This window comes from Phlebotomus argentipes, unplaced genomic scaffold (genome assembly GCF_947086385.1).
Source record: "Phlebotomus argentipes unplaced genomic scaffold, Phlebotomus argentipes genome assembly contig_15, whole genome shotgun sequence".
Taxonomy (NCBI): Eukaryota; Metazoa; Arthropoda; class Insecta; order Diptera; family Psychodidae; genus Phlebotomus; species Phlebotomus argentipes.
In genome coordinates, this window is record NW_026776181.1 from 16,764,784 (window position 1) to 16,788,368 (window position 23,585).

The window sequence follows — 23,585 nt, forward strand, 5'->3', positions numbered from 1 at the left end:
GCTTCTCGCGTTTCGACCTATTTGTTTACGTTTTAACGGCTCGCCGCTGAGTAGAGAGAGGACAGCGTTATGAGGTCACAGAGATTGAAAAGGCAAGACTGGATCTTAGTTCTTTTCCGCGTGCAAACCTTGTCGCGATCACTGAACCAACGTGCAAAAAAACAATGGAGATAAAGTCTTTTTCTACTCAAATATTGTTGTGCCAATAATACAGTCTTGCGAGTCTCACATTCATGACTCACAGCAGTGTTTTTGCCTGCGATTGAGTGCGCTAAACCTCTCGAAAATCGTCCAAATCTGAGAAGTCAAAATTCTGTCGGGTGCAAAAAACCACGCAAATCGGTGGAATATTTGAATTCGAAGAGTACATATGCAGAGGCGCCACCTGACAGATTGATCGGAAGCTGCGTGCGCATATAAAAGGAATCAAAGAAAGCGGCTTGGAAAGTAGTTTGCAGAGAAGCGTTCATTGTTTCAGTGTTTTTCACCGTGATATTCCCCGTAATTTGGCCCTGAATTGTAATTAATTCATCTGCACAGTACTTCTGGCATCCTGAGCAAATCCCGAGGGAAAGAGTTTCTGATTGCGACTGTTAATTGATTTGTGAAATCTCAGTTGCATTTGACAATTGCAGTGCGCGAGTGTGAAAATTTCCACACATTTTCACGGCTGTTTTTTTGCTGATACAAACGATACAGAGGTAAAGAAAAGTCTGCTATTCTCTCTTTGATTATCTGGACAAGAAGATTTGCCTGTAGTTTTGGGGAGAAGTGTGCAGAAGTGTCCTTTCTTTGTTCCTTTGTTTCTGGAAGGAGAATCCTAACTGTTTGTCGCGCACTCTTTCAGCGATCTTTTTGCTGTCCGGAAAGCTCCGCAGAGCCATGGAGGAGACCCAATTGAAGATTGCCGTGTCTGAGGCTGAGGGTGAGTTAATTCCAGTCAATTCTATCCATTCTATCAGTGGCAAAGAGGAGAAATTCCAATACAGAGCCGCCGAGTAGTCATAAATATCGGCGCAATTCATGTCTCATGTCACTGGCACTTGTGGGACGCTCGTGATTTGCGGGCTCAGCGCCCTGCCCTCCCTGTCCGGGGAGCGCACACAAAGAGAGCGTTTTGCAGAGGCGACGACACTGGAGCCAAATAATGGCACGAGAATTCCAACGTTGATTTGCATATCAACGGCTGAGAGAGACTCCAAGCGCAATTCGAATGCTTTGAGTCGCGTGCGATCGACGGGAAAGTTGCGCGCGAGATCCAGTTCGTCCCTCTTCGCGCGCCCACTTCCTTGGCTAATTAGACGGCAGTGTTGATCTTGATCTTGACTCGCGACGGGCTGAAAAGGAAATAGATGACTTTCTCCTCTTGGGCTCGTGCAATTTTGCACAGAGAGTGGCTTCTGCCTTCTTTGGGCACACGCGATTCCATCTCTGCGCCGATGCACTTTTGCTGATCATCAAATGCAAATCTCACTGCAATTTTTTTGTCAGTGACACAATTTTCCCATCGATTTCAGCGAAAGTACATCTCATAATCCACCTCAGATGGTGGTAATTTGATTCGCAGACAGAATCATTTGTATGCAAATATGACAAAGACTTAGAGAAGACACTATAATTTGAAGATGAGAAACGGAAAAAAGTAAATCACAAGCAAAACAATTTGCATAATAAAAGAATGAGAAGTTATAAAAAAGTGACAAACTAGAATTTTGTATAAAAGTTAATCAGAGTTTAACAGAGAGAGAGTGAACATTGAAAACGATATGAAACCGGTTTAAAATAGCTCATTACAGAAGAATTATTATGTTCTCTGTAACGATTTTGCAGATTCTTCCACATTATTATTTACTTGATTTTGCAATAAAAGCAGACAAGAATTCCAGATCGTTAATACAAAATATCACTTCAACGACAAAAATATCATTGAGAAAACATCAATCGCCGTTTATTGATTCACAGTGCAGAGTAGGAAAAAAAAGAAGAAATATTGGAATATAAATAAGTAAAAAGCAATGCTGAACTTTATTCGTGGGCATAGCATTGATCTATTTTCTAACTTGCAGAAATGTGAAAGACTTTCAAGCCATTCACACACGCTGTCCATATAAAAATTTACTCTGTACATCTGCGGTCGTTTGTCACAGAAAGAGGCATGAAAAATAGTTTTTCCATGTGCAAAAAATCTATTTTATATTCTACAGAATGGAAAAATACTGAAACTACATGAATTTGATTGTTTTTTTGCACATGGTTTTTTTTTCAATTAAATAATAGGTTGAGTTGGCGAGAACGCGAAGTTGGGTGAATCATAATTTCCAATTAGAAGAATTATTTCGGCTTTGTCGTGTTTGCGGTGAGATTTAGAGCTGTCTCTCCAGAGATTTACAGCTTGTGTGACTATTTTGGGTGTGGATTTAAAGATGTATTGTTGGCAAAAACTGTGCCATTTGCTGGCCTGATATTGAGGCGATGCATTGAGTGTCTCTCCATCGTTCAGATCGTGCGCCTCACGTCTGGGCGAAATTCTGTGTGGGATGAGAGAGATGATTTTTTGCGAATTAGCAGCAGAAAATGTATCCAATGAAGAGTGGGCTTTAAATTTCTCGCTCTTTCTCTCTGTGGCAGTCTGAAATTATATTGTATCATTAATACCATCTGCTGGAGGAGAATGTTGAACTGTGTTGGAGCATGAAGATGTTCTGGAAGTGCAAATTGTCGTGAAGACTCTGGCATTGAGTACAGAGCTTGTATATTAGATTTGTGTTAATGGACTTATATAACCAATAATCTAGATAGAATCTGCATGTTAAATTTGTCCAGATAACTCAATTGCAGATAAGTTTATAGGGTTTAAGATGCCTATTGGAAACTACTCTGGAAGGGTATTTATTTACTAGACGCTTCATGAGCAACTAATTTCATCAGAACACCTTTAAACTCACCCAGTGAGCCAAAAAGGTTTAAGAAAAGCAAGTATTTTAGCTGAAAAATACTCAGCGATCGCAGTGGAATATTTACGCTTCACTTAGCTAATTTTCCTACCGTTTTTCGCTTTGTATTTTACTGAATTTATTGCTTTTTCTGATCAGAATTGAGCAAAAAAGCAGAAAATTGACAATATTCTATTTATACAATACATTTGAGTGTTGCTATCACGAAGTATATTATCGAAATGGCATGGTTTTACATGGTGCGACATCTATGAATTTAGGTGTGCATCAGTACTTTGACTGTTTGCCGCTATGTTCGCTAGTGCATCAGCGCAATGGCTAAAATCTTAGCGAAAGAAAGCCGAACCAGAAGTTGAGATCTTAGCATTTTCTGCTCGCTGTGTAGATGGCAAAGAAATTCAGAAAAAAGACACCTTTAACGGGAATTCTGAGGAAGCGGATTTGTTGTGTGTGTAAGAAATGCAAATTAATTTTTCACATCCTAAAATGGGAGACAGAGATACAAATTTAACACTCTCAAGTCAATCAATCAGTGAATTAATAATAATGCTAAGAGGAAAATTTTTAGTGGAACGACGATGAGAAGCTGATGATTCACATGCGGATGTTTGGGTGATATGGATTATAATTGGGTTAGACCGCTACATGTTGAAGCGTAATTGGAGAGATTCTTGCTGAAGTTGGCACTTGCGTAGGTGCAGAAGCACCTTCAGGGCTTCTGATGGACGAACATGTTGGACGTGTACTGTCTCTCTGTGAAGACAAGAAGCTCCTCTGGATTGCTTCAGGGGGGAGCGGAGAAATATGGCAGAAAGGGCTATTTTTTCCCATAAAATAAGACATTCTGCCGAATATCAATTGAGAAATACAATCTCAACCTATCTATTGACAATGCCAAAGGTTACACAATGAGGGAAAGGGATGGGAAGTGGTGGTTTTTTTTGTGTGTGTTTTGCTGATTTTCCTTTTGAAACCATATGCAAAACTTAATAGGATTTTGGGCTATATATGTATTTGTCTAGACGAAAATCTCTCCCAATATTGTTGTACACATGTTTGCCATAGAATTGAGTATATATTTTGTATAATTGAAGGGTGAGTTTGAAATTTGATATCAATATTAGCCTTCTTGATTTCAATATGACCGCAGAGAATTTTATCTTAATCCGAGAATTGATATGTTTCCCGTCTGCATTTATCGAATTTTCCTTGTGTGTGTTGTTGTGAACATAAGCAACATTGGCTGAACATGTACCAGCAAAAGTGTACATAAGATTAATGTGTCTAATAAAAGCTCACTTTCGTATCCTTTTTCCTCCACTGAAAGAGTGATACATAAGATGCGCTCTCTCGTCTGCAGTGTGTATCGTTATAGAATTGAGAGACAGAAAACATGAGTTATAAACTTGGCGTTTTATTTAAGAATTTTATGATACTTATGTTTTATGTATAAATTTGCATGGTCTTCGGATATGTTTGCTGGCACGGAGAATTGTGAACTTTGCTCATTCTCTTTTTTGGGGGCATTAAAATTCGTGTGTTTGCGGAGGAAATGTGAGAGAAAAGGTGTTTCAGATATTTCAGTGTGTGTGTGTTTGTGTGTGGATTAAGGAAGGAAAAGGGAAGAGACAGTTTAATTATTAATGGCTTTTATATACAATTTCAATTACAAGGCAGTTGAGAAGAAAAAAAAGGTTCTTATGTACAAATAGGAAAATATACTTCAATGCCTTTTTCCCCGTTGCTTTATCGAATGTATACAGAAATTATTTGCTGTGCGAACGAAATGTGAATGGGTTGAAAAATTAATTTGTGCAAATTGAGGGGACATTTTTTGTGTGTTTGTGTGTAAAATTCGAGAGGGTGGCGATGAAATTGGCACAAATGGTGTTGATAATGCGATATAGCAAGCAAATGCATAACATATGAATTTGAAATGTGATTGCAATTTGCGTGTGCAAATCACTGTGTACAAATGCCTTAAGCGGCCTGATGTGCAATTATGAATTTTGGGGTGTGTGTGGTAATTTGGTTCAATGATTTGTCAATTAATCAAACTTGTGCGTTGTGTTTCCGGGAGGGAAATGTGCGATTTTCGTTCCGCATATAATCGGCAAAAAGTATCACATAATATCATTGGCATAAAACTCAAATGGCCCACTTAATCTCGGGAAAAATTCTTTTCTTTCCCATCTTCTACTCCTCAATATTTGAGGTGAATTCAAGGGGGAGATAATATAGTCAGAAGTGATGTATAGCTCAGTAAAATGTGGTGAAAAATTTACAAAATTCCTTTTCAAAATCATCTCTTAGTGATCATTTTGAGGTTATGATCGTAAAAAACGCTGAAAAAGCGGTTTGAAGTGGAAATATCGCATGTAACCTTAAGATATTTATTTTAATTTGTGAATTATTGCGGAAATAATCTAACAATTTGAAGTACTGAAAGTGTTAGGAAGTGATGTGCAGATTAAGATCATATTATCTCCCCCTTTGGGTGAATTGATGCTGAAGGATTTTTGGATATGTACGATTTTTCTCTATAAAAAAGAATGTGGCTGAGGAAGGAGAAAAGTGTGCGGTGTGTATATGATGGAAATCATGGTGAAGGCCATAAAAGTATCGAGGAAAAGACGGTTTCAGGAGCAAATTGTGGCCATCAGTCTTATATGTGCTGAAGATGTGAACTTTCCTGTGTGGGGGTCCATGAAAACGGGAAGACAGAGAGAAATAAGGATGTGAAAGCATAGGATTTTCCTTGAAACTCTGTGGTCGATGTAGCGAAAAAGGCTGTGTGGATGTGTGGAGAGTAAAATTGATTACTTTGGGATTGTATAAAAGGCAGAGAGAATGGCAAGACATGACCTCTGCTCTGTGACTCATTTTTATTGAAAGTGCTGCAGCGGTGTAATCGATAAAAATGTAAAGTTCTCGGTTAGCATGGAAAAGAGAGAGAGAGAGAGAGAGTCAATGATTCTTGAGGTGTGGAGAATTTGAAGTGAAATAATTGAGTATTCAATGAACTTTCAATGAAGATGAAGCATGATTTTAATAGTTTAAGCATTCTACTCTTTGACCTACTCATGAAATTTAAATTTGTGTCTCATTTGACTTTAAAGCTTCTCAATTTTCTTGCATCTCATATTTATGGAGCTTGAAGGACTTTATTTAATCCCAATTGAGACCCAACATTTGAATAAATATTTAGCAAGTCTTCAAACGTTGGAGAAAATGGAAATGTTATGAATACAAAATTCTTATTCTTCTTTACATGACAGAGAAACGCAATGTATATATAATTTTCTGTGTTTACTTTTCCCCTCTGGAAAAAGGAGTTTTGTGCCTGAGAATTTACCTGAATATTTATTTATCTGATTTTCTAAATTATCATCATATTGGCAATCATATTCATGAAGGCATTAATTATCATTTCTAATGGGAATCTTTATGAAATTATATGGAAATTTCTCGTTGAATTCACATCTTATCAATTTTCATTACTAAAATGTGAATATAAATTCTGTAATATTGCTTTATGGGGGGATAAATTCACTCTATTTTCACAAAAGTGCGTTGGTAAAATAGAGGGCAGAAGAAGATAATCTTTTAGAGATGGGGAGAAAGTAGTTGTTCAGTTCAAGAGGATCAGTGAAAAAAGTTGCCTAACGAGTTGGAACTTTGTAATGGAATTAAAAGAGTTTTCTTCTATCTCAACTCTGGCGTGTATCTCAAGATGTTTTACAGTTGCTTATCTCTTTTTTTCTCTCTGCACTCCGCATCGCATCATGATTCTTTGTCATTTGGGGGGGTTTTTGCTTCTTCTTTTTTTCACCACAACCACGTGATAAATGCAGATGAGTTTATGGAAAAATGCACAGTTGAAATACGTCTTTTTTTGTTGCTGTTGTGTGCAAGAAAAACCTTGAAAATGTGGTCTTTGATGACGGGAAAACACTGAGAATTTGTATGCACACAACAGAGAGGGTGTACATTGGCATTGTTAAAAGGTGATGTGGCGCCTCATAATTCTTTCATTAAATCCTCCCAACTAAAATGCACACAATGTACTCCATGTCGCCGCTTTTCCCGATGACTCATACTCGATGGATGCGGAAAATATCGGGCAGTCGCGTCTCTCTTTCACTCATGCTCTCTTTCTGCTGCTTCTGTCGCTTCGCGGCGAAGGGGTGGCGGCGTAGTTGGGGTGGCTTCGAGATGGGCACAGAGACTGGGTGGCGAGAGTTCAGCTCAATGCTGTCGTTGCTGCCTTTTAACCATGTGTGTTGAGGTCACAGAGGGTCAGAGTGTTTTTTCCCCGTGATTGCTATACCAGCGCATTTTTTACCCTTTACTCTTTTTTCGCCACTCTATGCCTCAATCTATGGTGTGTAATTGGCAAAAAACACTCGCTCATGTATTTAACGGTTGACTATTTAATTTGGAAATTGTTGATGTTGTTGCGCCGGTATTGCGGTGCCGGGGAGAGAATCATGGCTCAAAGGGCGAGGATTTGTTGGTTTTAATTCATGTACAAAATTCTGTGTGGAGTAATTTTCAACTTGAGGCTATTTGCTAAATTTTGAGGGTGGATTCTTCGTTTTTTTTTTTTTTGGTGGTGGAGTTTTGCTCTATGGAATTTTGGAATTATTTATGAAGACTGTGTGTGTTGTGCAGAACAGCATTTGGATTTGTGGGAGAAGTGAACAAAGCCAGCACTTTGTCGTGTGTTCACGAGAAGGACGTTTGGGGCATAGAATGAAATGTGACGTGGAATAGTTTTGGTTGTATTAGAATGGCGACCAAAGTGGGTGGTTTTTGGAGGCACTTTTCCACCCCTGTTTAGAGTATATTTTAAGTATAGATCTGCATATGTGTGTGTGTGCATGCCAAGAGGATGTGGAGAGAGCGAGAGAGGAAGGGAAAACATGGGGAGAAGATTGGTTTAACCACCCACTCTTGAGTCACAGCCCCTCATCGTGTTTTTTTCTCTCTCTGCATTGAACATGGTCAGAGAAGTAGGCAAAAAAGTGGTGAATTTTATTTGGCAAAACATTTTATTAATTGTATTTCCCACTGAAAACTATTTGCAATTTTCCGACATTTCCACTCTCTGGCTAGAAAGTCATGAACTTTTCACTTCTGCAACAGCTTTGGCGACCACTGATGGTAATGTGAAGGATGTTAGGCGTATGTATGTGTGTGTTTCGCTATCGATCCTGCTGTCGGGTGTGAATCGTTGGAAAATCGCACGGTGAATTTTCATCCAGTGAGAGCGTCACGACGCTTTCCGACGAGCTGATGTCGCTTCCTTTTTGGCGTCGTTTCCCCACTTCCTCGACCACATTTGAACATCACGACGCAACATAGGGAACGCATCAGGCTCTGAGCCTCACGAGTGTGTTGTTTCAGTTCTCAGTCCCTTCTGAACACGGAGAGCGTTCGCACGCTGAACTCGGGCACTTCTCACGGACGACAGAGTGTGTGTGGAGAAAGAGAGACTTTGAAATAAGCACAGAAAGACGGGCAGAGAAAGTCCTGACGGTGTGATTCACTCAGTTGGAGAAGCGTGTTCTGAGTGCCCCGCCCTTGAAAGATTTTTTCTCCATCACAGGGACACTTTTCCCCACGGATTTTTTATTACAATTCTCGTTTCAATTCTCACGAGAATATTGCATAGATTTTTCCCATCGACTTTTCTTTCTATTATTCCCAAAACCATTAGAGTATATATCTATTGGTCTGTGTGAAGAAAGTGAGGAAAAATCATAATTTTGAGACGTGATTTTTAATACACCGGGAAATTTTCCTATCCGAGAGTCGATAAGTTTATTTGCTGGAGGAAGAGAAGATTCGCATATTGGCAACATCATGTTGATTGGATTAGTTAGAGATTCAGTTCTTCAGTGCTTTTGTCACACGTGTCGAGCACCGGTTTTGCCGGCAGGTAAAGTGAAATATATAACACATAAAATGTAATGAAGAGAGAGAGCGAGTGAGTGAGAGAGAAAAGCACCAAATTATGTGCAATTTTGATGCAGTCAACTATTTTTCCCCAGTCATTTAATGTGAGAGGAATGAAGAGGAATTCTGGTCACAACATGCAAACATATTTTCCGTATGAATTTCTAATTTAAATACCATATGCTTTTCCACAAAAATACTCATCATTATGGGGGGCGGGGGGTGAAAAGGGAGAAGGGAAAATCCCTAGTGGAGAAAGTAGCACTACTGCAAATGTGGGGTGGGTTTTGGGGGGTGGAGAAGGGTGCAAAGGAGAAAAGGCTGGAGTGGCAATAAGAAAAAAATTCATTTCCTACGTGACAAATTGGAAATGGCAAAGAAAATACATTGTTTGTCTGAAAGGGAAAGAATGGTCAGAAGAGAGGCAAAATTCTGTGTGTTTGTTGGTAATTAAATTCAACTTTGTGAGGATTCTATTGAACAAAAAAAGAGGATCAAATTCTTATGAATATTTTATTATTTCCATCAATTTCTAGTCTCTTATTCAACATCAAAATCAATGTAATGAATCTGTTCCCCAGAAAACCAAAAAGGCACAGAACAGAAAAAGAGAGAGAGACATTCGATAAATGACTATTTTCTCAAATGTCTACCACAGATTTTCCCCTTCTATCCACTCTTCAGTTTCTGTGCCATTCAATAAATTCTCCGACGAGACGTATATTTAATTTATTGTTAAAGAATTGCCATGATATTTATCAGTGGCGTATATAGAGAAAAGGAATAAAAGTGGGATCTGGGATTGAGTGGATACATTTTGGGGGGTGAAATGAAAGGGTGGGTAATACAGAAAAAATATTTTTCTTCACTTCACTTGCCTCCGTATGTTTTCCATCAAAGCTTGTCGCAATATTATTGATGGAAAAGCAAAAGAAAGTGAAGAATCAAATGTACTGAAAAATGGGTTTTTTTTGCCCTTGCAAAGAAAATTGGGACTGTCGTTTTTATACAAGAGTTGATTGTTTGAAAAATGTATTGTCATCAATTTTTGTGTGTTGTTTCACTTCAGAAATAACTTAATAAATTTTAGTTTAAATAATTTTGACCATCAAATCAAATGAAATACGATCAAAGATGATTCTATTGTTTGAGAGACGAAGAAGACAAATTGCAAGGGTGGAAAAATCACACCATTAAATCTACCTTGAGTCGAATGATGTGATTTGTTGGAATGCTTTGTGGGGAGAGAGAAACATTGAAAGAAAAGGGTGTCAATAAGATATAAGAGGGTAAAATCAGCTTGAAAAGAGCTGAAGAAAGAAATTCATCCTAATCGGATTTTGATAATATCACAAAAGTTGAGCTTTTCACTTTCACACATTCATCATTGGCTTAATGTCATATTGAATGCGGCAGATGTATTTTTTCTTTCTCACTTTCTTCAAGGGGTTGAATTGTAAGACTCTGTGAGAGTGTTAGGAGAAAGAAAAGAAGGCAAGATTGTTCACACTGATGTTGTTCCATATCCGCTTTTCATTTGATGCAACAGGTGTCGAGTTTTAGTTACTCTCACTCTTCCTATTTTCACGCTGCCGGGATTGGGAATGAGTGTGACGATGCCAGGAAGAGAGGTGGCAAGATTTGTGTATATTTAAGCACACTTCGCCCCATGTTAGACTAGCACCTTAGTTAATGACACATTTATGGACACCCTGCTGTGTGGCGGGGCGAAGAAGCTGTTCGTGGGTGGAGTGGAATGGTAAACATTTGAAATAACTCAATGTAATGCCACTGGGACACATTAAGATTGGGACAGAAGATTCTTTATGCGTACTTTCGGCTCCCCTTCTGAAGATTCTCTACGCACTTGAATCAAATGATGTGATAATTTACGATGAAACCCTCAAAAGTTCCTTCATTCATGAGATAATGTGTTGTGTCTCATTGTAAGAAATTTACAATTATCATGATTAAGTGGGTGATTTCTGGGTGACTTTATTGACCGCTGTAAAAGCTCTATAAACCACCCTTGGTGCTTTTTTTGCCGCCCCTTGGCACAAGTTGACTTTCCACCCTCCAGCAGAGAGAGAGGGTGAGAGAAGGCACACTAAACACATTTGCATACCTCCTGACAAACATCATTTAATGGGCAGCACACTGACCACTTTGTGGTCTTGAGGACATTATTAAAACGGGAGATTATTGCTGGCGATAGGACACTTGGTCTCTCTCACTTGTTCATGCAACGAGACAGCCTATTTAATCCACCCGCAAAACACCCAATAACCAGAGAGAGAAACCATAGTGTTATTTGCTGAAGGATGAGAGTGAAAGAGGGATTGAAATGTCCTAACTAGATTCACACTGATAATTTTGGGAGTGGAACAATTAAAATATAATCAAATTCAAAAGTGGTGGAGGGTTTGTTGTTGTTGCCTTTGCAGAGAATGCCTGTGAATGTGGAGTGAAAAGCTCTCGGTAGGAACCAATTTTATTAATTGAATCATGGTGTGTAATTAAGTTTATGAGAAATACAGAGAGAGTTTTTGTATCAAATGGCAATTTGGCTTGTGTTACTATGGAAATTCATACTCTAAAGGGTTGGGAGGGTGAAGAAGAAAAAATAATCAATAACACCTCTTTTATGCCCTGCTAAAGTGAATTTTGTGTGCAGTTTTACACAAGAGTGTGTTAACTGCAATGCAATGCAATAAAAATGGGAGAAAATAAGGGGCAGATTGATGGCCAAGAGACTTAGTGTGTGAAAATGCTTTTAATATCATTAACAGATGACCAGAATTTATTTTCAACCCCATTAACTTTGACTTTTTACAACTCATATGAAAAATTTATGTCCTTTTTTCTGTTCCTCTGTTGTGTGTGGCGGAAAACAGAGCGTTGACTGTGTCTGAAATTGCTCATAATGTGAAAAGAGTGCTTTTCCGGTTGATGCGTAAAATTTGGAGAATATATGACGAGAAAATGCAATGTGTGTTTATCTTCCTCAACCATATGTCTGACTTCTGGATTATAAGCAGTCAATCGACATACGACTTTGACTAAGAAGGCGACAAAGGCGCGCACAAAACAACCAAAATCGTCAAAGAAAGTCAAATTTATTAGTAAGTATAACAAGAATGGAAGTTTGTGAGGAAGTTTACATAATCTATCAATATTAAATGTTATGTGTTTAAGTGATGTGTAGGTGGATAAACATCAAACTGGGGAGGGGTTAAAATTGAATAGATGGTGTGTAAACATGACTGGGGGGATATTGGGGGAAGAGAGGGTGGTTTGTTGGCAATTTTCGTGGTGAAGTTTTCATCATTGATAAAAATCGATTGCCCCATATATATGTATGTACACTTTTGCTGCGTATTTATCGTGAGGAAAACAATTTAATGGTTTCTCCGCAGTCAATGTAATGAGCAGAAGAACCCGAAGGAAAGCATAGCGATATGATGAAAGATGAGTGTGGAATAAATGTTTAACAATAATAATAATAAAGTTAGTCTGGGGATGGAGAGAGAGTGGAGTCAAAGTGAATCGCGTGACTAGACACTTTGACTAGACTTTTGTGCAGTTTTTGATATTAGTCATCATATTTTCTTCCTCTCTATTTATTACTAAGGGTTGGCATTGGCCAAGGGGTCAGTCATTCGCAAGTTGAGACCATTAACTTTATGATTATTCAATCATTTTTTTTTTATTTTTTGTGATTATTACTCAAAATTTTGATTATTTCACACAAAATTCTGATTTTTTTTTTATTATTCTCTGAATATTTTATTAAAAATTGATTTATTTCATACAAAATTTGATCATTTTTCAATTTTACTTGGAAAAATAATCATTTTTTGATTATTTAATTCAGAATTTGATTATTAGGATTTTTTGTAATGTTACTTGAGAAAATAATCATTTTTTATTATTATTTTATTCAAAATTTGATTATTTTGTGATTTTACTTTGGAAAATAATAATTTTTTGATTATTTCACTCAAATAATTGATTATTTGATTAGAGAACATTAAGTTTCCTCAAAAATCGCCTTGTGACTTGCCCCTTGTGGTTGGCATTGGCCATAATCCACCCATCATATATCGCATCGCATGGCATAAAATATTAATAGGAATCAATTAACTAAACCCCAAAAGTGTCACTTTTCATGGAATACAATAGTTCTTTTCCATGTTGTCAAACCTGATAAATAATATCGGCACATTTTTGCCTTAGACATTTTTTCACATATCGCACAATCCACATTTTCGATGGAGCGTCCATAAATAGGATTTTCTCCTTCCTCACTGGCTCGTGCTCGATATGGGGAGTTTTTGGGGGGTGAGTGTGTAACCAAGGAGGAATGTTTTGTTGTGTTAGGCTCACTATGGTGAGAGACGCCTTAAGTGGCGCCGAGTAGCTTGATTGTTAGATGGCAGCATAAGTGTTTCCTTCAACTCTTCTCCTGTCCTGAGGAGAGGCAATTGCGCCTCAAGTTGAGAGAAAGAGTGTTTCGATACGGGATAAGCTTCTTCTATGGTTTATTGTTTGCATGGATGTTAAAAAGTATACATCTTTACTAAACAAACAGGGAATATTTTGGCAAAAGGTAAAATTCCAGAGTAATATTTTATATTGAATAACATCAGAAATCCCATTAAGACTTGGAATGAATACTTTAGCACACAAGAGCTTTAGAGCTGAAGTTTGGGGGAGGCGGTGGAAAATGTGTACCATGAATGCCATGACAAGAAGAGGGTTGTTGAAGAATTCACGAAAAAAATAAATTAATTTTCTATATCAACATTCTATTTCCAAAGGATGTTGTACATATAATTCTATTTTCTATTTCATTCTGTTTTCCGTGTTTATCTTCCCTTCGTCTTTCGCTATGTTAAGTTTGAATTTGCAGAGAGCTTTTCTCTGTCTCTCCATTCATCCCTATATTGATTTTTATCAAACATTGTGATGTGTTTTCTGCTTGTGATGCGAATACAGTATTGCGCTGAGTAATATATGTTTTGATTAAAAACTTTTGTCTGTCTTTCGCTTTGAATCACAATGTGAGTGTTATCATTTCAAATTTCACTAATTCCCCCTCAGTTTCATTGGCAAATGCAATTTTCCCATTGACATGCACAACAATTCATAACATATATTGCTTTGGGGTTTTCTCTATATACAACTTTGGCTGTGAAATATGAGGCTAAATATCGTCTGGACGTCGTGGAAAACTCAGGTGGGCTGCTTTTCTCCCCTGAATGCCATAACTTTGCCATTTAGTAAACACAAATGATGACAAAGTTGCAAAGTTTAAAATTTTAATGCAATGCTTACATTGTGCGTCAAGTTTTAATTTTCACAATAATAAATAATAATTATCTGCAAAGTTGTTTTTAAATAAATTCACCACCATGTGAAATTTGACGATTGTTTTATTGGTTTATTTAGCGATTTCGAAAGGATCACTCAATGTGTCACTATTTTCCATCCTGTGCGCTTTTGTGTGTAGAACAATGAAGAGAATAATGGAATCTCCACTGAAAATGTTTATTATTGATCAAATATTCTATGTAAAAGACTTCCTTATGTAAAGCATAATGCTATTTATGCGCGGCACTGTTGGGGAGCATTTTGCTGAAAATGCAGCAGTGTTTTTGAAATTGCACCGGAAATGGTAAATGCTGCAGAAATATGTGGCGACAGCCCAGAGAGAGAGAGAGAGAGAGAGTTCAGCCTATCGCGTGTTGCGCTGCAATTGAATTTCATTGATTCTCCAACGTATTTTCTCCTTTATAACACTGATCCTCTTCCATGTGAGCTGCTTCGTTTGGCGGGGTTTAATGCACAAATTGGCGTGTTGGTCATGAATTCTATGTGCTCTGGTGTTGTTGTATATAAAGAAAGAGTTACAAAGGGGGGTTGGAAAACAAGGCAATTTAAGGTGCAGTGGTTGATCACTTATATCCTCTTTCGCCATCTATTCGAGAGGGAGGTTGAGAGAGAAGAAGAGAAGCGGAAGGAAAAGCTAGATTGCGGACAAGTGATTGAAAAACTTGTATGACGTCAAAAAGATGTTGAGGGAAAATTGAAGAAAATCCACCAATGCGAAAGAAAAGAGTGCAAAATCAATATTTTTTCTCATGATTCGTGTCTGCCTGCTTTTGGGGAGTTTATTGCGGTCGTTGAGATATCCAATGGCTTGCATCTTATGTTTGGGGAAGACGCTTTCACACCCAGTGTGAATTTGGGGTGTCGTCGTCTGGTTTGTGTGTGTGTGTATGTCTACAGAAATGCAGATGCTTCAGCAGACAAGCTCTCCCTTCACTTTATCAGCCCCCCTTGAAATGCATACGGTGTTATTTCAATGGGGGGATGATAATATCTCTCCTTCTCCCCATTATTGGTGTCGTATCATTGCTTGTCGTCTCGACATCCACACTGGGCGTCGAATTAAGTAGCGACAGCAACTAAACATCAAAGTTTTCCCCCTCAATATATTTGTGCTCTCACGGTGAGGATTTGTGGGGATTCTTTGCTTTTTCCTTCATTTGGGAGCCTTGACTAGAGCATCGGCCATGTTTGGCGGGGTGAAATACGATTCCGATGCGGTGAGACGTAAAATTAAGGTGACAGGACACAGAGAGAAGGACAGGAAGACGACTATTCCGTTGGAGTTTTTCGGCGAAAAGCTTCTGGTCAAAAATAGCCATCCATAAAAGTTGATGATGAGCACGAGGGATAAATACAGAAAACACTATGGGCTAATAATAGATAGCATACTTTTCATCCCCTTTAAGTTGGTGTCGATTGAATGGGAGTGAAAGAGGAGTGATAGAGAGGGATGAAGAGCATCCCTTTTGGCCACAATATCAGGGTAGTGACGGAATTGATGAGGGGATGCAAAGTGCGGAAAGGATATCGAAGAGCTTCAGCTTTCATGTTTACATCAAATAATCCTTACTCTCTTTCCACTTACACTGTGAGGAATTGTTGAGAGAGAAAAAGTTTTCAACTAACCAATAAATACCGCAAAGATTATAGCGTTTCATTTGAAATTGCGAATGAAAATGTGTGATAACGTCAAAGTCGATAATAACATGAATTTCATAACAATAAAATCTATTTAATCTCTGGTATTTGGGACAAAGCGATCCAAATTTACAATTAGAATTAAATTGAATCCAGAACATGACAATTTCACGATTAGTTTAATATTATATTTGATTATCTTTGACAATTTATTATTGTAGAGAATTTCAATTCAGGATTTTGGGGAAAATGTCAGTGAATTTCTCACTGTGTTTGAATGATGGAAGTGACGCGCTTGAGGGATGAAAAATAGAGGAAAACAGACGTTAGGGCGCCGTTCTTTTGTATCTTTGGTCCTTCTTCGTCCCTCAACGAGTGGCATTGAAATGAGAAAAAGGGAGAAACTTGAAGGCTTCATTACTTGGATTCTTTCATTCTTTCACTTGTTCCACTCTTTTTTCTTCCTTTTGTCTTCATGGAGAAATGTTGAAAATGTATTTTTAATATGAAAATCATCTTAATGCTTAATGGTTAACTCTCTGTGTAGCTTTGATAAGAAGGATTTCAATTGTCATCGTGATTAAAGCAGAATTTAAAGTGCAAAAAGATAGTTTATTCATGATTTATTGGGCGGTTTTTCATCTTTCCAATTCACATTGTGTATGAAAATCAATGGGATTTATTCATAAAAATTTAATGCTGATCTGTTTTTCCGGGGGAGTCAGCCAAGGAAAAGGCTGAAATAAGCACAAATTCAACAATAGTCATCGAAATCCGGAGTCTGGTGGAGAAATTTATTCCCATTTCGCTCTCCATAGGAAGAGATTTGTGTCTGAGGATAATAAAAATGAATGTGGTCGGCGGAATTAAATCGGCGATGCGAGACAAGAAGAGGGAAAAAGGATCGGAAATTAATTAAGCGAATAATTGCCAAATGACATCAATTTAATTAATTTAATGCTGAACAATTTGTCAAGTGTTGTGCGCGCGTGTGTTGTGTGTGTGAAAACGCACCAAGAGGAGGAAGATGAAACAATAAATTGCTTTGCTTTCGCAGCAATTTTTTTCTTCCTGTGCGTCTTGAGATTTCTTTCATTTTCATCTTGGGAGAAAAAGGGAAAACAAGAGGAGGAAAGGTTTTGTGTTAATGGATTTTCGTGTAATATTTAATGCTTGAGATTTTTTTTTCTCCACACAGATTTCATTCTCTCGCCTCTTGTTTTGTGTTTTATTGGGGATGAAGAAGAATAAACCCTTTTTCGCCATTCTCAGCCCCTTCATTGGCGAATTGTTCTCACAATTGTATTGGGATCGAGGGAGTTGTGTTCTTGGGTTTTTGGGCGATGAGCAGCGCTGAGAGAGAGAGAGAAGGGGATGAAGAGGGCTGTAATTAATTTGGCGTGTTAGATTTCAGTGGTGAGGCTCTCTCGTTTGCCACAACACTTAAATAATTTACCTCGATTAATTTCATCACAGAAGGGAAACTGTGTGGCGGATTTGCTGGAGAGCGAGAGTTGTTTGGGGGAGGAAATAATCCACTGGGAGATCCAATTATATTTCTCACGTGTCTATATAACACAGAGATAGTGGATGATTAAATTATAGAGTGTCTCTGACATGAAGGAGGATCTCTTTTGTGATCCGCTGATGAAGAGAAGCTTGTGAATTTCTCAAAATTCCCGTAAAAACAGATAGAAAAGACGTTTATATTGACTCGAAATATAATAATTAGTTGATTTTTAAGTACTCAATTGAAGTATCTCTAATGAACTTCTCGCTTTTCTGCGCTTTGCAGCAACTGAAATCCGATGCCAAGAAAAGTCCAAGGGTGGCCTCAGCTATGAAGTGATTCTGGCTGAGCCCTCGCTCACGTCTTCTGTCCAGGTCACCAAGCGTCCAACCACGCCCGGCAAGAAGGAGCTGTCGGTGGATGAGATTGAGAAGAAGCTGAAGGCGGCCGAGGAGAGAAGACTGGTAAATGAAATATGATTTTGCAAGTGAAATGTGTTTATATAAACACGCAAAAATCAATGGCATTTGCAGTCGATGGAGGCGAAGAAGATGGCCGATTGGAATGAGAAGATGGCAAAGATTGAGGAGGCTTCGAGGAAGAAGGATGAGTTGAACAATGAGTTCATGGTGCAGACCAAAGAGGCTCTCGAGGCCAAAATGGAGCACCACGTTGAGAAGCGTGAAGCTATTATAAATGACAAGAAGGAGAAATTGAAGGTAAATTCGCTGTGTGTGTGTGTGTGACTTAATTCTACATTAATGAGATTCCCTTTCATCTCTTCTCTGTCACTTGATGGGGATTTGTTGATTTAGAATTCTGCCAAATTTCCCAAATTATCTTTGCCTTGGAATCTCCTTTCATTTATGTACATATAAATGCAGGAAATGAAGAGACACAGAAGAGAGTTCTATTATCCCTTTTTCCTCATCGACATATGAATCATCATAGACATAAAAGTAATTTGATATATATAATTCAGAGACAAATTTCTCAGGGTCTTGAGACGAATGAATCATAGCAATGCAGAAGGAGCATTTTTAATTCAATCCTATTGATTTATTCCGTGTGTTTTCTCATTGTGCGGCTGCTCAGGTGCACTCGCAGGAGATTGAGAAGACACGAACGTCTCTGGAGATGCAAAAGTCAGTGGAATTGAATGCAATTGAGGAGAAACTTCGCACCGCGGCCACTCTTCGTGATGAAAATATGAAGAAGATGCTGGAGCGACTCAAGGAGCATGTAAGTTTTGAGAATCTCTTTTCTTTTTCTGTTGTTGTCAGAAGTGAGAAATCATCTCTTGTTCATCAACTCACTGGATTATTCATATTAATTTTTTAATTATTATGCTGGTTTGTATTTATGTGTCCTCATCCATTTATTTGTAAAACATTCTTTTTTCTCCATTATTTGTATGTTTATATGGTGTCTCGCTCGCTCGCTCTGTCTGTTGAATTGTGATCCAAATCCACAAATTGCTGCTCAGAATACGATTAAAGTGGCGGAGGTGAAGAATAAAATTGAGCAGGGCAACAATCAGGCTGAAATTCAAGTCATCGAAAATAAGTTGTATGCAGCTGAGATGAATCGTGAGAAGGAGATTCAAAAGAAGCTTGATTTATTACGAAAACATGTAGGTTTTTTCGCCATTATTTAATTGTTTGATATTTTAACATGTGTGATTGTGTGTGTGTGTCTTTTGTTGCTTAATGTTTTTGTCTCAAAACAGCGCCCAGTAAAAACGTCCCCGGTGAAATACTGTGGGATTCATACCGACCTGTCCGTTATGTTCACTGTGGAGTTTTGTAGGAAAATCCTGCGAGATGAAAGCGATATAAAAACGACGGATTTTCAATCCGTCGTCCTTATAAATCCTGTATAAAGTGAATGTGTAGTTTAAATATAGAGCGCTTCGGGCTAATTATGCGAGATGGCGCTGTGATTGTCAAAGAGAAGGGGAATTTTACAACATTATGAATAAATGGAGACTGCTAATTCACCAAGACATTATTTTCTACACGTAAAAACAAGTCCTTTTTCACACTTATTGTACTATAGAGCACGATGCAAGGATGCTTCTACGATATAGAATGATTAGAAAGAGGGAAAAAGTACTTTCCGCACTGAAAATACGTGGATTTTTGGAAAATATTTTTCACAAAATAAATTTCTATTGTGGAAATTCTCATTTCTGACTAATGACAACAGTATAAAGTTCACGGAAAACTCAAAATATACGCTTACCAGAGGCTAATTTCTACAATTGAACAAAAAACTCCGAAATATAAGCAGCATAGTCAGTGCAGAATGCTCTGTGGAATTCCTGTGGAACAATGGAAAAATTGTGGATAAACGACGGACAGTGGATTGTGTTTTTACTGGGCGTGTAACATGTATGATTGCAAAATTTGTACAAAAGCGTTTTGTACGTTGTAATTCCATTTGTATTCTATGTTATTTTCTAATTTTCATACCTCATATTCATCAATTTAGTGCAAAATATGCTGAGAATTGTGCAATTTTCCATCTAATATCAAAGTTTGTATGTGTACAAAACTCAATTAAAATTCTCTCAACACACAAAAGAGAAGACAGAAGAAGAACATTGAGCCGTTGCAAGGAAGAGAAGAGAAGACATTCTAAAGTGGGGCAAAAATTTAATTTATCCTTTCAGGAGCGCCGTGCAGAAGTTGTGCGTCAGAATAAGGCTGCTCTGTGTAATCAGAGTGAGAATAATGCAGCATTATCTGGCTAAATCACATGAAAGAAAATTCCACCAAGCAAAGCATAACCCCAGCGAGACACAGAGAATTTTTGAAGTTCATCAGTCAAGGAGAGAGAGAGAAAAGAGGAAGAAAATGCAGCAGAAAAGTGGGGAAAATATGAATTTTCTGCTGCACAGCAAGTAATTGCCATTCGTGTTTAACACATTTCGCTTTTTCCATTCTTGTTTAACATTTAATCCTCTGTGTTTTTCTTTTTAACTAATCTCTTATGTTGTGCTCTCTCATGTTGAATGGTGGAAAAATGATAAGGGAAAAACTGAATAGAGCAACAGAGAATTGAGAGAGAAAACTAGCAGTGGAGAATTTTAATTTATCATCCATTATCCTTTTATAACTTGTATGAAATTTCACGCGAAATACTTTGTTAATTGGTTTCTTTAAATGATTATGTTATATTTTCTCTATTATTAATTAAAACTGTGAAATATGATATCGAATAATAAAAATAATACTAATTAATAGTGGAGAATTTCCGGAAAAGAAAGCACAGTGTAAATTTGGTGTTGTTAAAGTGTTTTTTGCAATGGATGAAGAAGAGAAGCTAAGAAAAAGAAAGATTGGTAATGATTTCTTGGGGAGGACAGATAAAAAAAAGTATTACATTCGATGAGAAAATCCTGCGTAGATTTATTCTGAGAAAAAGGAATTGAAGAAGAAGTTGTATTGCATCTTTTAGTAATTATTAATTAATCATATTGAATGAAAAATTGTTGTCGCTCTGCTGCCTTTTTAACACACCTTAATATTGATATTTATTGTGAGAAATGACAAAAAGAAAAGTAATCTCAGAAGGAAAACAGTCTCAAGATGACCACAAAGGAAGTATTATTGATGAAATTGACTGTTTTCAGAGAGATTTGTGGCATTTTGCAACAGTGAGAAGCAATCACTGTCGCTGCAGTGAAAGAAGTCGAGCATGATTAATGGCCATTGAGAGACTTTTTACCCTGCAAAATGTCTTGCAAAGAGGGAGAAAATTGATATGCTTGATAAGATTGAAGGGGAAAGACGTAATAATGCCAGGCTAAATTATCACTTTCTTACCAAATTGCGATGCACCCGAAGAGGAGGAAATTATTGATGGGTTTTTAGAGACAAGAAGTGGCGGAGAAAGAAGAACACGTAGACAAGAATTAGTGGTAAAGAGAGTAGAAGTAGTGGAAATTATTTTTTATACAGATATTTTTAAAGCTCAATATTGCATTTGATGTCTTTTTGGAGGGATGAAAAAGTGGTGTAAAAGATTGTAGGGAAGAAATGGTTGCGATTTTGCGTCGCAACTGAGAAAAAAACATTTTTTTAAGAAATTGTAGTGAAAAAGTAGTGTTTTACGTAATGTTTGAGAGAAACTTGTGGTTTTTCTACGCTTTTCTCCTCTTTTAACATGATTTTTCTCTTCATGCCTAGCATTTTGTAAAGTGTTTCTATTGGTTTAATTTTATATTTCGATGGTTGAATTGAAAACTATGAAAAGTCAAAATCGCCCCTTTTTCAGGAGAGAAAATTGAAAATTTCGCTTCTATATTGCTGAGAAAGTTTGTCTGTAATAAATTATTCTGTAAATATTTCAGTTGATTTTTATTGAAATTTGTCAAAATTAGTTTTCGAGTTACATTTTATTCAATTAAGTTCTAAAAAAATCAACTTTTCGTTTTTTAATGTGCGTTTCTTTCAAGTTTTTGAGTGAAAAAAATCAAAAATATGACAAATATTAATGAAAATTTATTCAAAATCTAGGAAATCTCCAAATTTCTTTTAGTAAATATTAGAAGAGAAAAAAATCGACTTTTTATAGTTTTTCAATTCAGCCGTCGATTTGTTCTTTGTCAAAAACATTCTTTTTAAAAGAATAAATTGCGTATTGAGAGAAACATATGGAAAAAAGCTCTTCATATCAAAAAAAGAGAGATAAATTTGCCATTCAATGGATAAAAAAAAATGAGAAGATTGAGTGTAAAACGAAGAGAAAATCTCAAAAAATAATTAACTGCCACACACTTTTGAAGGTAAATAAATAATAAAGGATTATAAAAAAAAAGATGCATTCTTAGTAATAATCATATCGTTATTAATTGTCACAACACTTAACAAAACAAATCTTATTCCATAACAAATATAGTATATACTGAAGGAATTTCTATCATTATTATCAATAAATTGTGTAGTAGTTTGTAGTGAAAATTTCAGATAATCAGCTTTTTGCTCTGTTTATAACAACAAACAAAAAAAGAAGGGAAGAAAGAGGAGAAAATATACCCATTTGATAAAAGAATAATCTTAAAAGAAAAAAATTAGTGAGATACAATCTTAGGAATAAGAGAAGGGAAGACGAAGAAAAAAGCTTATAACAGCTTTGCCTCAATTGTTTCCGGTTTTCGTGAAGATGAATATATATATAATGAGAATGGTAATAAAAATTGATAGAAAACAGTGTAATTTAACAACTATCAATTTTTAGAACAAGTCCTTTAGACAAGAGCATTGAAGAATTGCACATAGATATTAAAAGAAAGAAAGACACAAAAAAAACATAAAAATGCTTCTTGCAAACAATTTAATTAAGAGACAATTAGATTATATTCATAGTGAACGTAAAGAAATTCTAAGCAAATAATCAAATCCCCTTTTCTGTGTAAGTGTTTATAATTCCTTAACCGTCACTCAAGCAGGACAACAAATTTCCAGCATTTCGAGAGAAAAAAAAATAGCAAAGAAAAATGATTAATATTTCTATCTCTACAAATTCACTGTCTTTGTAATCCAACTTTGAGAAGAAGAAATGAAGAAAAACTGTTGCAAAATCAAACTATATATCCTTGTTCTAATGTAATTGACTAAAATTCCCAAAAATAATCCACTAATTTATCACTGAGTAGTAAGAAAAAAAAAAGAGTCAAAGTATGATAACGGCACAAGCTTCTGTGATTGGTTCTTCTCGTTTTGTGGTGTGTGAAAAGAAAAAGAAAAACTTGAAGAAGCCAAAGTATTAGAGGAAAGCGGTGTTTTTATGTTCTTATTATGTTCTTTTTTTTGTGAGAAAATGCTCGTGCTAAAGCGAATCAAGTACATGAAAGTGAAACACACTAATCAACAATCTGCGTTTTAAGACATTTATACATAATATAAACAGACAAGAAAAAAAATCCATTTATAAAAACCTGTATGACTAATAAAATGTACCCAAAAAATGCATCTTTTTTCATTATTTCTCATCATATATTTCATTAAATTCCTCTTCCACTGCATCGCGTGAAAGAATAAATTTCATTACAATGGTTTTCCTTCTGTTATGTACACAGAATAATATTCATATTACACACTGCTTTTTTTCTTCTTCTTCTT

General features: G+C 36.7%; 1 protein-coding gene across 5 annotated transcripts; it reads left to right on the forward strand.

Moving 5' to 3' along the window:
* Positions 1-445: 445 nt before the first annotated feature.
* On the forward strand, positions 446-23,433 carry LOC132263454 (stathmin-1-A). 5 transcript variants are annotated; one of them, XM_059763223.1, is made up of 7 exons: positions 446-701; positions 848-925; positions 17,743-17,921; positions 17,991-18,176; positions 18,553-18,699; positions 18,944-19,090; positions 20,132-23,433. In XM_059763223.1, the coding sequence occupies exons 2-7, from the start codon at positions 883-885 to the stop codon at positions 20,210-20,212; spliced, it is 783 nt and encodes a 260-aa protein (XP_059619206.1). In that variant the 5' UTR covers positions 446-701; positions 848-882; the 3' UTR covers positions 20,213-23,433. The 5 variants fall into 5 exon arrangements, with proteins under 5 accessions (XP_059619206.1, XP_059619204.1, XP_059619205.1 ...); XM_059763221.1 differs by lacking the exons at positions 446-701; positions 848-925 and adding exons at positions 8,364-8,898; positions 11,951-12,037; XM_059763222.1 differs by lacking the exons at positions 446-701; positions 848-925 and adding exons at positions 8,364-8,898; positions 11,954-12,037.
* The last annotated feature ends 152 nt before the right edge of the window (positions 23,434-23,585 follow it).

Coding starts and splice junctions, on each gene's coding strand:
- LOC132263454 (XM_059763221.1), top strand. CDS start 8,823: ATGTTGATTGGATTAGTTAGAGATTCAGTTCTTCAGTGCTTTTGTCAC. Junction 18,700..18,943: donor TGGAGCGACTCAAGGAGCAT/GTAAGTTTTGAG, acceptor ATTGCTGCTCAG/AATACGATTAAAGTGGCGGA. Junction 19,091..20,131: donor TTGATTTATTACGAAAACAT/GTAGGTTTTTTC, acceptor TTATCCTTTCAG/GAGCGCCGTGCAGAAGTTGT.